General features: G+C 37.3%; 1 protein-coding gene across 1 annotated transcript in view; it reads right to left on the bottom strand.

Moving 5' to 3' along the window:
• CPD (carboxypeptidase D) overlaps positions 1–15206 on the bottom strand; it is a 74104-nt gene that overhangs the window by 52864 nt on the left and 6034 nt on the right. The window contains exon 2 of the mRNA XM_026517786.4: positions 14190–14437. Within this exon, the coding sequence (XP_026373571.1) occupies positions 14190–14437 (248 nt within the window). The remainder of the gene's footprint in view (positions 1–14189; positions 14438–15206) is intronic.

The following is a 15206-nucleotide window of genomic DNA, read 5'->3' as shown; positions in this document are numbered from 1 at the left end:
CAGAAGGCAGGAGCACAAAACATAAAAACAAACACAAAACCTGCTAATCCAAAACCTGGAGTTTTATATCCACTGAAAATATTCTTCAGTAATGAAGGCAAAAATAGACATTCTCAGTGAAGGAAAACTAAAGAATCCATCACAAACCAACTTGCTTTAAAATAAATGCTGAAGTCAGCCATCAGAAAGAATGAATACCCACCATCTGCATCAACATGGATGGAACTGGAGGGGATGACGCTAAGTGAAATAGGTCAAGCAGAGAAAGACAATTATCTTATGGTTTCACTCATATATAGAACATAAGGAATGGAGCGGAGGACGACACGGGAAGAGAGGGAAAACTGAATGGGAAGAAATCACAGAGGGAGACAAACCATGAGAGACTCTGGACTCCGGGAACCAAACTGAGGGTTACAGAAGGAGGAGGGTAGGGAATGGGTTAACCCAGTGATCGGTATTGAGGAGGGCACGTGTGGTGATGAGCACTGGGTGTTATATGCAACTAATGAATCGTCGAACACATCAAAAACTAATTATATATGTTGGCTAATTGAGCATAATTAAAAAAATGAAAACCAAACCAAAACAACAACAACAAAAAACACCCAAAACCAAAACAAAACAAAAACAAATAAAGGAAATTCTAAAGAAAGTTATTTATTTGGGTAAAAAAGAAATGATACCAGAGAGAAACTTGGGACTTTTTTTTCCTCTTAAGTTCTTTAAAATATGTATGACAGCTGAAAGCAAAAATCGTAACATTGTCTGGTGGGGTTTTCAATGTGTATACACATAATACAAATGACAACTGCAGCATAAAGTGGGGAGAGTAAAGGGTGGTAGTAAGAGTCGTGTGCTCCTCCTGAAGTGGTAAGGCATCAAGCCTATCTAGAACCGTGAAAAGTTAAGTGTGTAAATTGTAACTCCTAGAGCAACTACCAAAACAAACTATACAAAGGAGATATAGTAAAAAAACACAAGAGATAAAATACTAAACATTCAAACAATCCCATAGAAGGCAGGAAAGAGGAAGCAGTAGAATAAAAAACGGAATAAAGAGGCAAATAATTAAAAAGTAGACTTATATTCAGTGTAAATGTTATAAACATACTGACTAAAAGACAAATTGTCAAATGAATTGAAAAACAAGAACCAAGTACATGCTGTCTATGAGAAACTCATTTTATTTGATTATTTTTAAAGCTTTTATTTATCTGACAGAGACAGAGAGCGCAAGTAGGAAGAGCAGCAGGCAGAGGGAGAGGGAGAAGCAGGCTCCCCAGCGAGCCCAACATGGCGCTTGATCCCAGGACCCCGGGATCATGACACGAGCAGAAGGCAGATGCTTAACCGACTAAGCCACCCAGATGCCCCAAGAAACTCACTTTAAATATAACGGTATAGGCAAGTTGAAAGTAAAAGAAGGGAAAAAGATATACTATGCAAACACAAAACAAAAGAAAAATGGAGGGGTACATTTACATTTACATTTAGTATCAGCTAAAGTAGACTTGAAAACAAGGAAAAGCACTAGGGTTAAAGAGGGATATTACGTAATGATAAAAGGGTCAACTGACCAAGAAAACATTACAATTCAAGTCCACCATCAACTAGACCTAAATGACATTTATAGCACATCCCACCCAACAACAGCCGCACACACGCTCTTTTCAAGTACGAATGGAACACTCATCAAGACAGACGATATCCTGGGTTGTAAAACAAACTCAACAAATGTACAAGAACTCAAATCATACAAGGTATATTCTTTGACATGATGGAATTACAGAGAAATCAGTAATAGAAAGCTATATACAGGGTATCCTTTCCTTAATGAAGTCTCGTAAAAGTAAAGCACATTTCTTCTGAGTCTATAATGATAAACTACTCTCAGAAGGTAACTTATGAGTTGTGGTATCTACCTAATCTACATATTTCTAAACTCATAGGAACCCACCAATGTGAACAGTAGCAAACTAACTTTTATTTGCAATACAAAAAAAAGATAAAGCTATCCTAACTTTAGAATCTCAGAAAGTTTTTATTCACCAACTTTAAATTTCACTTTAGAAATTACTTTTTTTAAAAATCATCTTAAAAAAACCTAGAAGCAAATGAAGCTATCAACTGAGTTATGAATAACTTAAGAATTTTTTTTTTGCAAGGTGCTACAAATAGGCATTTTTTGTTATCTGTGTTAAACTTAACATTTATTTTCCCAATACTAAATGTCAATGAGTAATATTAACTAGGCAGCTGGTTTAGATCTTGTCTTGATCTTTTCCTCAACAACGGAAAAAAAAAAAAACCACCTACCTATACAAAGGTAGAGTTCCCTGTAATAGAGAACAGCCATTAATCTGTACATAAGCCTGATGTTACTGACAGCTGCAGCTACTTACAGATCCAGTTAATATGTTTGCTTTTTTAAAGGTGATGTCATGCGGCTCAATTCAGACTAAAGGATTAAATATCAGACTTCAGAACAATATCTTTATCCAGTTAAAGAAAATTTAAATTTGGGGAGTGGAACATTCATTACAGGCATGCCTCAAAGCAATAAAGCACTTTACTAATAGTATAAAAGGATCTGTTATTTATCTGACTTTTTAACCATCATAAATAAGCAAGCCTCTACTATCCACTAGTCTCTCAGGGGGCTATTAAACCAATGACCTTCCAACTTGTTTATTCATAGTAAAATAACTTTGAAAAATTATGCAACACTTCACATATTTTTAAGTCGGTATCTAAAAGTTTTCATCTTAAGTTTAAAGAGTTGCAAACAGTGTAATTTCCTGGCTGGTATAAGTTTTTATATTTTTAAATAAAACTTTTACATTATTATTTTAGGTGTACCCAAACAAGTAAAAATACAGATTTAATTCCTGGAATCATCTATTTAAAACTCGTGTGAACATACACTCTTCTTAAACAACAGGAATTTTACAATCTTCCCTTTTTCTACTTGAACTTATATTTCCATTCCGCTTCATCCACAGATTGTTATTTGAGCGTGATACTCTTGTATGTTCAAAGTCTTTCACTGATCATCGTATAACACTTCAAACTATAGTATATATGTATATGTACTTAAATTTTCCTTAATTTTCAATTACCTTAATGCCCTAAGTACTATTTTTTGTCTTTTAGATTGAATTAGTACAATAACTACTGGCATGAGATTTACCAGAGAGGCAAAATTATAAATTTTAATGAACAATAAACAGGTAATAATTACTGAAAATATCTTTTTTTAAAAAGATATATTTATTTATTTTGGGGGGGAGGGGCAGAGAGAGAAAAGGAGAGAGAATCCCAAGCAGACTCCCCCCTATATGCAAAGCCGATGTGGGACTTGATCTCATGACCCTAAGATCATGACCTGAGCCGAAATCAAGAGTCTGTCACTCAATTGACTGAGCCACCCAGGCGCCCCGAAAATATCTTTTAATGAGAAGTTTGGCATGATGCTTTTATGATACTAGTTAAAGTAAAAGTAAAGTAAAATTGTCCCTTTTGTTTTGGTGCCCTGGAAGTTTGTAAAACTGAGTCAACATACCATAGTGAGCTTCAGGTGGGTAGAAAACTATGCCTACCTTCAGTCAAGCGGGCAAAGAGGACAAGTGATTGAACTCCCGCAGTAAGCATCTCTCTCAGGCAAACCAATTTTAGGAAAGAGTAGGTATGGAAGATCTGAAAATTTATTTCCTTAAAGTTATTGAAACTAATAGGTCTCTTCCTTTTCCCTACACATACCTCAGTTTGAAAACTACTGATTTAGATTATTTTCTCGACTCACAAGGAGAATTGACAAAGAAAAATGGTATAAATTCTGCTTTTAAACCTACCTGCCCGGGTGCCTGGCTGGCTCAGTCAGAAGAGTGTGCAACTCACCGTCTCCGGTTCTGAGTTTGAGCCCCATGTTGGGTGTAGACATTACTTAAATTAAAAAAACTTAAGAAAAACAAAACAAAACCCTACCTACCAATGCAAAGTTTTCTATGTTCAGGAAAAACTGAATGCAATGTACTATGAAACCTATAATGCTTTCATTCCTTCATCAGTACCAAAAAACAAGACTAAAAATGTAACCATTAGGAATCTGTCCAGTAGTACAACAAATTGTGATCAACAGTAATTGTTGTGGGTGGCTAAACCTTCTGATAAAAGGATCTACTGATACCCATTAAACTCCTTCATTTGTCTGACAACCAATTTTCGTATGCTTTAGGACACTCAATTCATCTTTACCATGGAACCACTCCCTATTACTGTTTTCATTAGAGAGATCTAGCTTTGTCGGGGGAGAAGAGGTACTTAAATTTAACTCTTCATTCAAAATAGGGAACTAATGAATGACTCACTCTTATGTCTCAAGCAGAAAGTCAATAGGAAAAAATACAATCAATGCTTCAGTGTTAAGACTTAAACATAGCAAGTTTGTTTTAACTTGCCTTAGTAGGCCAAACTATGAAGTAGCAAACTGTATTATACAAGAACCCTATAAATCATTTACAGAAAAAAATTGCAATTAGGAAATTTTATCAGGAAAAACATTTTGGAGTGTAGGAATATAGAAAGGCAATTTCCACTGCAGATACAAATTTGGAGCTTATTGCTATTTCTTTAATAAAACTACTTCAAAGGAGGGATGCCTGGGTAGTTCAGTCGGTTAAGCATCTGCCTTTGACTCAGGTCATGGTCCCAGGGTCCTGGGATCGAGTCCCTGCCTTGCTCAGTAGGGAGCCTGCTTCTCCCTCCGCCTGTCACTCCCCCTGTTTGTGCACTCTCTTTCTCTGACAAATAAGTAAATCTTTAAAAAACAAACAAACTAACTAACAGAAAAACCCTACTTCAGGGACACCTGGGTGGCTCAGTTGGTTAAGTGTCTACCTCGGGCTCAGGTCATGATCCCAGGGTTTTGGGAGCAAGTCCCACATGGGCCTCCTTGCTCAGCGGGAAGCTTGCTTCTCCCTCTGCCTGCTTCTTCTGCCTGCCGCTCCCTCTGCTTGTGTTCTCTCTCGCTCTCTCTCTGACAAATAAAATAAAATAAAATAAAATAAAATAAAATAAAATAAAATAAAATAAAATAAAATAAAATAAACCTACTTCAAAGGATAGTGAGAAGTTCTCACAATTTTGATATTTGTGAAAAATTTATTTATAGATAAGTGATAATTTTGCACTCCCTGAGATATTTTTAAAAGCTAATGAGCACAGAGATCATAAAATATTTTAAGTGGGACATCTGGGTCAAATGAATAGAAAAAAACAGAGGTTGCCCTTAAAAAAAAAATTCCCCATATTCTTGGTCTTTAAATTCAAGTTTACTTTGAACAAATTTTAGCTGAACTTGGTCTTTGTATCCTCAGCAACTTTATCTTATGAAAATCTACTTCCTTCACCACGCCCACTGAATATATATTGGCTAATGATATGGTTCTGCAAAGTTAAACTAAAGTACACAGCCCTGCGTCTGTTTTCAGTTTTGTTTAAGTTGGTCAACACGATCTCTTCTACGGCTCTTTGAACGGCATTTTCTTTTTTTTAAAGTACTTTCCCATTCTCTACCACCTGAATTAAATAGAAAAGAGAAAGAAGAAAAGAAAGAAAAAAAAGCATGTCTCATATCTAGACCTCAGATCTGAAGATTTAAGGACCAAATCCTAAAGTAGTGATTCGTGTTTGGTTCTCAACCTCCACGTAAGTCTATCACATTACTAAATACACAACTGCACTGCTCCCAAAGGTCAGATTTTATATCAGGCTAGATTTCAGTTTACTAAAGCAAACTCGGGACTCGTTAGGAGCAAATACTCAGAACTGTTTTACTTTTTGCTTTCCTTTCAAATTACTCAGACTAAAATAGAGAAAAAGGAAGAAAGAGGTCTAATCACCTCCTTAAGGTACAAGATCAGATAAGACCATAAGCACTTTACTAATGCACATTTGATTATCAATAGTATTCTTAAAGCAGGAACAACGGACTGAGAATTAATACCTGAACTTCCAGCATTCCTTTAAGAAAACATCCCAATGCAAAATGCCAGAAGTACATTCACTTCAGAGGTTAAAAAACAAAGAAACAACCCCCCCCCCACAACCCCACCCATCTGTTCATCTATATATGTATTCTATACATATATTCTAGTTGAATTTCTGGCTCCAGCTCTAAGCAATTAAATTATGCCAGGAAACAATACCAATTCAATTTTCAAAATTATATACGCTGCCATGCGCTTTCCATGTCTCAAAACTCCTAAATCTCTTTATCATCTTGACTTCTCTCCCAACCTCCAGAACTTATTTTCCAACTGCCCATTGGGTACCTGTAACTAGTACATCAAGTATCATTCCTGATCTTCACTCCTCTCTCACCTGAAGAGAACACACACACAATTAGTTTTCCTATTTCCATTATCATTCTCACTTTACCAGGCTCAAAACCTCCAAGTTATATCTTTGGATCCTCCTTTCTGACACTCTGTAAGTCTAACGGATGGTCAATCCTGCAGTTCTTTGGAACAATTTCTTACATCTCATACGCCCTCTTCATTCCCACAGCATCCCTCTAGATAAAGCCCTTATCTCCAAAAAAAACCTTGCTCCAAAGAACTGTAAACACCTCCCTCGGCTCTCTTCCTCTAGCACTCTTCCCCTGCCAATACATTTTGCATAAAGATAACTCCAAATGAATAGTACCACACTGTCCTTATTATCAAATAATACACACCCTAGCAAAGGACACAGAAAGCTATTAACAACATAAATGAACAAGCAACATATTGATGGTATCAACAAAAAGCTCTAGGAAGGCAAGAGAGCGACAGTTACTACGCTACAGGTTCCACTACAGTGGAACGGAGAAAAGCACCCCAGAAAATAGCCCAAGGTTCACGTTTTGGGGAAAGGACAAGTGGTTCAAAGACAGGGGAGATGTAGGAGAGAAGACCAGAAACGTAGGCTTGAGTCAGGCTCTGGGACATTTAGTGTCATGCTAATAAGTTTAGACTTCATCCCATTAAAATGTGAAACAAGCAAAGGAATAAGAACACTTGAGGTTTTTGGAGGTTTGCTACTTTGCTCATAATACATAATTTTAAAAAAACAAGTAATAAAAGCACTAATAGAACCGGACACATCTTCCATAAGTATGACTAATGGTAAATTAGCTTTCCTCCCTATACTTCAGATTAGTAAAGACAGCAGGAAAATTAGATATGAGGACAATATTCTGTATGCGTTCCTTAGTCAGATTGGTTTATTTATGTTATTTAAATCTACTGTGTCCTTACTGATATTTTTGTCTTTGTGATCTAACAAATACTGAGGCATGTGTAAAATCTCCTACTGTATTTATGGATTTGTCTATTCTTACTATCAGATATTGCGTTTTTTTCATTTCTGCACTGTCCATTTGATTCTTTTCTTGTTTTTTTTTTTAATTTTTTTTTTTATTTTTTTAAAGATTTTATTTATTTATTTGACAGAGAGATAGAGACAGCCAGCGAGAGAGGGAACACAAGCAGGGGGAGTGGGAGAGGAAGAAGCAGGCTCCTAGCGGAAGAGCCTGATGTGGGGCTCGATCCCCCAATGCCGGGATCACGCCCTGAGCCGAAGGCAGACGCTTAACCGCTGTGCCACCCAGGCGCCCCTTTCTTGTTTGTTTTAAATAGATTACAATTTTCTGCCACCATACGATTAATCCACAATGCCCTGGGTTTGTTTGCTTTTTGTTTATAATATTTGAGTACAGTTAACACACAATGTTACTTTAGCTTCAGGTGTACAACATAGTGATTCAACAAGTTCATACACTATGGCATGTTCACCGCAAGCGTAGCTGCCATCTGCCACCATACACCAGTACAGTATCGTTAACTCTATCCCTTATGCTGTGCCTTTTATTCCCCTGACTTCTTCATTCCATAACTGGTAGCCTGTATCACCCACTCCCCTGCACCTACTTTGCCCAAGCCTCCACCCCCTCCCCTCTGGCAAACATCGGTTTGTTCTCTGTATTTATGGGTTTGATTTGGCTATTTGTTTTTTAATTCATCCATTTGTTTGTTTAGATTCTACTTATGAGTGAAATCATATGGTATTTGTCTTTCTCATTCTGACTTAGTTCACTGACTACAAGACCCTCCGTCCAGGTTGGCTCAAATGGCACAACTGCATCCTTTTTATGGCTAATGGTAATATTCCATTGTGTGTATACATATATACACATACTTGTGTATATATGTGTATATGTGTGTGTGTGCACGTGTGTGTGTATACACCACATCTTCCTTATCCATTGGTCTACTGACGGACACTTAGGTTGTTTCCATATCTTGGCTATTGTAAATAATACATGCATATCGTGTATCTTTCCAAATTAGTGTTTTTATTTTCTTTGGATAAATACCCCATAATGGAATTATTGGATCATATGGAATTTCTATTTTTTAATTCTTTGAGGAACCTCCATACTGTTTTCCACAGTGGCTGCACCAATTTCCATTCCCACCAACACTGTACCAGGGTTCCTTTTTCTCCACATCCTCACAATCCCCTGTTCAATGGCACAGAAAATGTTCCTCAAGAATAAGCTTTTCAGTTCATTTTTGGACCAAATATAACCTTTCGTGCTGTTCAAAACAATTTGGTAATTATTTTCTCCATGCTTTCCCCTTTCCGGGAGCAATCTACCTCAAGCCAAATATACCTCAATATTTAGAGCACATTAGTGCTGCTCAGTCTGACCTCCACTTTATGCAGAGAATAGCTGCCCACACGATCAAAGAAGCTTATTCTCACAAAAAAAAAACACAACTGAATTAGTTACATTGTATGCTATCTGGTCACATTTCATAACTCTCTGCCCATAAAAGGAGAAGCGAAAAAAGGTTGAAATAAAGTATAAAAGGAGAGGGAAGAAAGTTTGATAAATCCACAGAACATTTTCTTCTTCCAGAGGAGAAAAAAAATTCATAATTACCAGTTTGAAAATACTCAGCCCCAAGTTAGCAGTGGTTTAAAAAGACGTAAGTATAAAGCCTATGGCAGCTGACCTAACTAGTCAGACAAGGCACAGGCTCACATGAATGCCACACAGGCCTGACAATATTTCTGACCGATTTCTTATCTCAGTGCTCACACATATGAGGAAAACAGTCTAAAAGTAGGTCATCTCAGATAAATACGTATGGTTCAGTCCTCACTGGAAATGGCTGACATATGAACAAGATAGGGCAAAATAAAAAGCCTAAATAGGAAGTTACTACACGCAATTCATAAGGTGTTTTGTTCCTACTTAGAATTTGAAAATAAATCAATTTTACCAAGAGTGACCAAAAACAGTGTAGTTTTAAACTGTAGGTCATGACCCATTAGTGGACTGTGAGATATAGAAGTAGGTGCAGATAAGCATTTTTTGTTTAATGAACTAGTAGAGACTAGAAAAAAAACAATACCAGAATACATCACAAAGTACTGTTCGTGAAATTGTTTCGGTTTTGTGTACACACATATATGAGATGTATTTAAATGACTGAAAGGTATTTTACATTGTAGATTACAATAAAAAAAAAGTTTCAGGACACCTGGATGGCACAGTGGGTTAAGCATCCAACTCTTGGTTTCGGCTAAGGTCGTGATCTCGGGGTGGTGAGATCACTCCCTGTGTGGGGCTCCATGCTCCAAGAGTGAAGTCTGCTTCGGATTCTCTCTCTCTCTTCCCCTCTGCCCCTCCCACTTGTGCTCTCTCTCTCTCTCTCTTTCAAATAAATAAATCTTAAAAAAAAAAGTTTGAAAAATACTGATCCTGAATCTACCAGTAAGACTTCTTATTTTCTCAGAGTGTGAATAAAATTAGGAGGAATATTTTTATAAATTTTTATAAGATTATCTTGTCTAAAGATCATCTAAGATTTTAAATAACTGTGTACTCATTTCTCAGATGCCGAGAATTCACTTATTCAAAATTCAAAAACGGCTTATTGTTTACCTTCTACAGACCAGGCACAGTTCTGTGTGCTATAAACAGAAAACTGAAAACAGAATAAATCTAGTTCCTGCCCTCATGAAGCTTAGATTCCCCCAGATATAAGTAGCCACAGTGCCAGCTGCTAGGCTGTGCTTTACATCCATTCTCACATGGGCTTCATAAATCCTATGAGGCAGATAGTATTTGTCTTCCTTTTATATATGTGGGAAATGAGTCTCAGAGAAATTACTTAACTCGCCCAAGTTTCTCTTTCTCTCTCTCTGTCTCCCATACACATGAATGCCCGTAAACACACACACACACAGGGCTAGTCAACAGCAGAGCTGGGATTCAAACTCAAGACGACAGGATTCCAAAGCTCTGCCCTTAGCTACTATGCTACACTGCCTTCCAGGGTTCTTCTACCTGCAAGAAAAATATATCGCCTTCTGCCTAAGTAAGCTTCTAAAAATTATATCAAATTGTGGCTTTTGATCATATAATTTCAATTATAGGTGGCCTGGGGTTACTTGCCCTTTTTAAAATTTTGTAAGTTAAAAGAAGGCAATTCTTAAAAGTTGATCTAAAACTACAATTCAGTTTCATTAAATTTTCTTTGGAGTAAACATATTAAACCATCAGATGATTTTTACGTCTCCTTAACTGTGAAGAAAGAAGAAAAGAATGGTAGACAAAAGGCATACAAATCAGCACTCTGTGGTCAAAAAAAAGCAGCAGCAGCAGCAGCAGAAGGCCTCCTCCATGAATAAGTTCAGCTTAGGCTCTCACAATAAGGAGGCGTTAGTAGCAGAGCATGACTATTCATTCAGAGCCTTATTAGGATAGTCATTGCCCAGAGGGACCCCGCAGGTTTGAGAGACATGTTGAGAGAAGCAAGGCCCACCCACAAGGCAGCTAGATATGCTGAGTCAACCCTGGTAACTGACGTGAACATGGCGGGGCCAGATCACCCCATATCCCATCCTTCTAATACACTGTCTGATCCTTGAGAGCAGGAATTGTTCCTATTTTGCTCCCATCACCTAACACAGTATATGGGAGGTGGCAGAGGCTCAGTAAATATTTGCTAAAGGAATAAATGATCTTATACAAGTTATTTCCTCTCTGGGGTCTTCATTTCCTATAAAGCAAAAGGATTGGAGTAGATCAATATATGCACTTTGAGCTCTAAAAGGATACACTACTTTGAGCTAGAATTTCTAAATACATCACATAAAGCGTCAGTCAAATTACTCCAGGACATCCGGGTCTGAGTACATGCCTAGTCACAAGGTTGCACAATATCTTACTGCCGTCCTGCGTAAGATAAACAAAGTGAACGTGCCCTGTTAAAACTCTTAAAACTGCTCAATATTGCTCGGGTAGGAAGAGATATAAGCTAGTTGTGGAAGTAACAGAAAATATGTCTGACCATCCAGCTAGAAAAGGAGAAAAGTTGATGTTCATAAAAACAATAATAATGGCAGCGGCAAAATGTAGCTTCTTCAGATGTTTGAAGAATCAGGAAAATCTGATACCTGGTTTAACAAATAATCTTACTTACTATGAAGGCAGCACCCTATTTTTTTTATAGTATAACACAGATTTACTTTTCTTAATCGTCAACTAGAAATTACTGTTTACAATTTTCCCCCAAAAAAGTAAATAATTTTTACACATTATTTTACGTAATATCTCCAATTAATGAAGGAACTTGACTCCATCACAAAACCATTAGTTCATGAAGTCAGGTTTTATTAAATATGTTTGCTGAAGACTGAAATGGGATTAAACATCAAAGTATGCCCCTTATCTATACAAGAAATTAAATGATTTTCATCACCTCTAGTTTTTATGGGCAGAAAGGTCTTCTAACTATTTTAAACCTCTTTGTGGCTGTTTGTTACATAAAATAAATATAGGTAGAAAGTATAGGGGAATCAAAAAACTCTCTAAAGCATTAAGTCCTCAAACTTAAGACCCAATTTGAGTAACCAGTGTTTGACATATAAAGTCAAAAAAATAATTCAAAGGTTTAAATAAAGGCCCATTAAAAGAAAAGTCATAAGACACTTAATAATGTAACTAACTGCCAACAAAAAAGTAAGGAAGAGCTAAGGCATTTCATCATCAACAGATTCTAAGAAGACAAAAAGTTTATACAGATGACATTTCCATGAATTAACTTCTTCCTTCTGCTTAGTCTTAATGAAATAGTCTAAGACTGCATAAAAACAAAGTTATCAAAAGTTTAAAAAGCACAACAGCTGTTTATATAACATTTAAAAAGAAAAGGTAAACAAACTTACTTCAACAACTCTTTTAAAAATAATACTCTGTGGAAAATAAGAACCCTTATATATTACTGGTGGGAATGTAAAATGGTACAGCCACTGGGGTAAACAATTTGGTGGTTCCTTAAAGCTAAATAGAAAATTACCATACGATCCAACAATGCCACTCCTGAGTACATATCCAAAAGATCTGAAAACAAGGACTTTTTCTTTTTTAAGATTTTAGAGAGAAAAAGAGAGCATGAATGGAGGGAGGAAGAGAAGAGGGAAAGGGAGAGAGAGTTCTAAGCAGACCATACTGAGTGCGGAGCCTGACGTGAGGCTCAATCTGACAAGCCTGATATCACGACCTGAGCTGAAACCAAAAGTGAGCCGCTCAACCAACTACGGCCACCCAGGCACCCTGAAAACAAGGACTTAAATAGATATTTGTACACCAGTGTTCACAGCAGCATTATTCACAACAGCCAAAACATGAAAACAATCCAGCGTCCATCAACAGATGAATGGATAAACACAATGGAGTACATACATACCATGGAATATTTCTCCATCATAAAAAGCAATGAGTGTTGAGATATGCCACAAATTGCATGAACCTTGAAAATATCACGCTAAGTGAAATAAGCCAGATGCAGGACAAACACTATATGATTCCAGTTATATGAAATATCTAGAATAGGCAAATCCACAGAGATAGAGAGTAGATTAGAAGAGAATGGAGCATTTGGCTTAATGGTTACCAAGTTTGTCTGGGATGTTGAAAATGTTTTGTAAAGTAGGCAGTGGGGACATGGAGGCACAACACTGTTAATGTAATGATGCCACTTTATTCGATAGTTAAAAATGGTCGAACTAACAAGTTTCATGTTATATATATGTGTGTGTGTTCAACCACAATTAAAAAAAAATTCCATGATCACCCCACAGATTAAAATATAAAAGGAAAACGTACCCTTATATAAAGGGCGAGAACTGTGGTCATCCCATTCACGAAGATGTCCACCACGGCCACGTGGCCCATGCACTTTATGTGCATCCTGATGTGATGTGACGTAATCAATAGGAGTCTTATAAAATTGGAAAACTGGAAAATTTGACCAGGATCCAGAATATGGGATGTTCTGTAGGACAACTGGCCTGAACTCTTCAAAGGATTCACCATGATTAAGAAAAGAGAGTATTGAAATGATGGTTCTATACTGGGGAAACCACAAAAGCACAAGAGCCAAATGCAATGCTTGAACCTTGACTGGATCTGATCTGGAAGAAAAGGAGCTATAAAGGAAGTCTGAGGAATAATAAAGGAAATTTGAGTTATGCACAGAGTGTAGGATGGTTGTACTGAATTATAGTATATGGTTGTACACAAAAATGTTCCTGTACTTGGAAAATACATGCTGAGGTACTTACAGGTGAAGTATTAAGGAATCTGCAACCTACTTTTGGGCGGTTTGGCAAAAGAGAACGTGTAGAGGGAAGGGACGGGAGAGGTGGAGCATTTAAGGTAAGGTCACGGTTGGTGAATTTAAATGAAGCGCATACAGGCCTCCACGTAGTCTTTTAATCGTACTGTGGGTTTGAAAATTTCAAAAAAAAAAAAAAAAGAGATCTTTAAAAATTAGAATTTCTCAAAGTTTCCTCTTTTCCACTCAGAGTATTCATAAGAAAGCTAAATGAGAGGCACCGGGCTAGCTCAGTCAGTAGAGCACGTAACTCTTGAGCTCAGTGGGGGGAGGGAGGGTCATGAGTTCAAGCCCTACATTGAGCACAGAGCTTACCTAAGAAAAGGAAGGAAGGAAGAAAGGAAAGAAGGGAGGGAGGGAGGGAGGGGAGGGAGGGAGGAAGGGAGGAAGGAGGGAAGGAAAGCCAAATGAACAAAGGGGAAAATAGAGCAAATTCAGGGCTTTCCATACCTTCCACATCATACCAATGTGCGCCATTTGTGATCCCATCTTTGAAAGTCTCGTCTTCATCTCCTGGACAATGAGGGGCGCCAGTTTTCATTATGGGATGGTTTGATGCATACGCTTTTGCCAAGTATTTAAAGACTTCATCGTCTGAGGTTTTGCTATAGATTCCAGTGGCCTTATGTTCTGGAGAGTCATCAAAAGGATAGCTTGCTACCACAGAGCCACCATGCAGATTTCCAGAAAGCACAAACCTTTGAAAATAACCAAAGCACATGTCACTAAAAAAAAGGCAAAGAAAATGCCATGTATTTAAAAATTCTACATCTTTCATAAACCGCTTAGAGACCTAGAAGACAACACTATCAGCTACTGGGAGCAGAGCAACAGCAAAAGAAAAGGAAAGAAACCATCATCAGTTCAACAAATTTCAGGCCAACAGTTTTTGCAATTTAGCCTCAAGTAACTTTACAGAATTTTCCCATCATTGAAAAAGTAGCTGAATAACAGTATAAATTAACATTCCAGGAGACATCTTATGCAGAGAATTCAAATGTATGTGTTAGGTTGAACAATATGAACTTGCCAGTGTTCAGTCACTTTTTGACCTACAAAAGGAAAAACTTCATACAGTTCAACCTAATACTTTTATTTCATAACACGTTAGCATTGTAGAAAACGTGGCTTGTATACATATTTGTTGAGTACATGAGTTAGGTTAGTAACTTTCATGATTTTTTTATATGTACTATCCCACAATGTTTAAGGTAGGGAGTCTAACTGGAAACAGGATGTGCTTTGCCTGACTCCAGTTTCACAATATACTAAATTCACATTTTCAAGAGAGAAGCCACAGTTGAGAAGACCGGGGGCGGGGAACCTGACACAGTGAGCTGCTTTCAGAGAAAAACAACAGAGCACAGAGATTAGTCCTTCAGTGCATCACCACAGAAGCAGCTCTCCTTCTAAGCCCAAGGTTTCTGATTGGCCCATTGAAAAATAAACTGACATGGAGACAGGGCC

Source organism: Ursus arctos, unplaced genomic scaffold (genome assembly GCF_023065955.2).
Source record: "Ursus arctos isolate Adak ecotype North America unplaced genomic scaffold, UrsArc2.0 scaffold_24, whole genome shotgun sequence".
In the NCBI taxonomy this organism is placed as follows: domain Eukaryota; kingdom Metazoa; phylum Chordata; class Mammalia; order Carnivora; family Ursidae; genus Ursus; species Ursus arctos.
The sequence above is the reverse complement of the archived record's forward strand: the minus strand, read 5'-3'. Positions and strand labels throughout refer to the sequence as shown.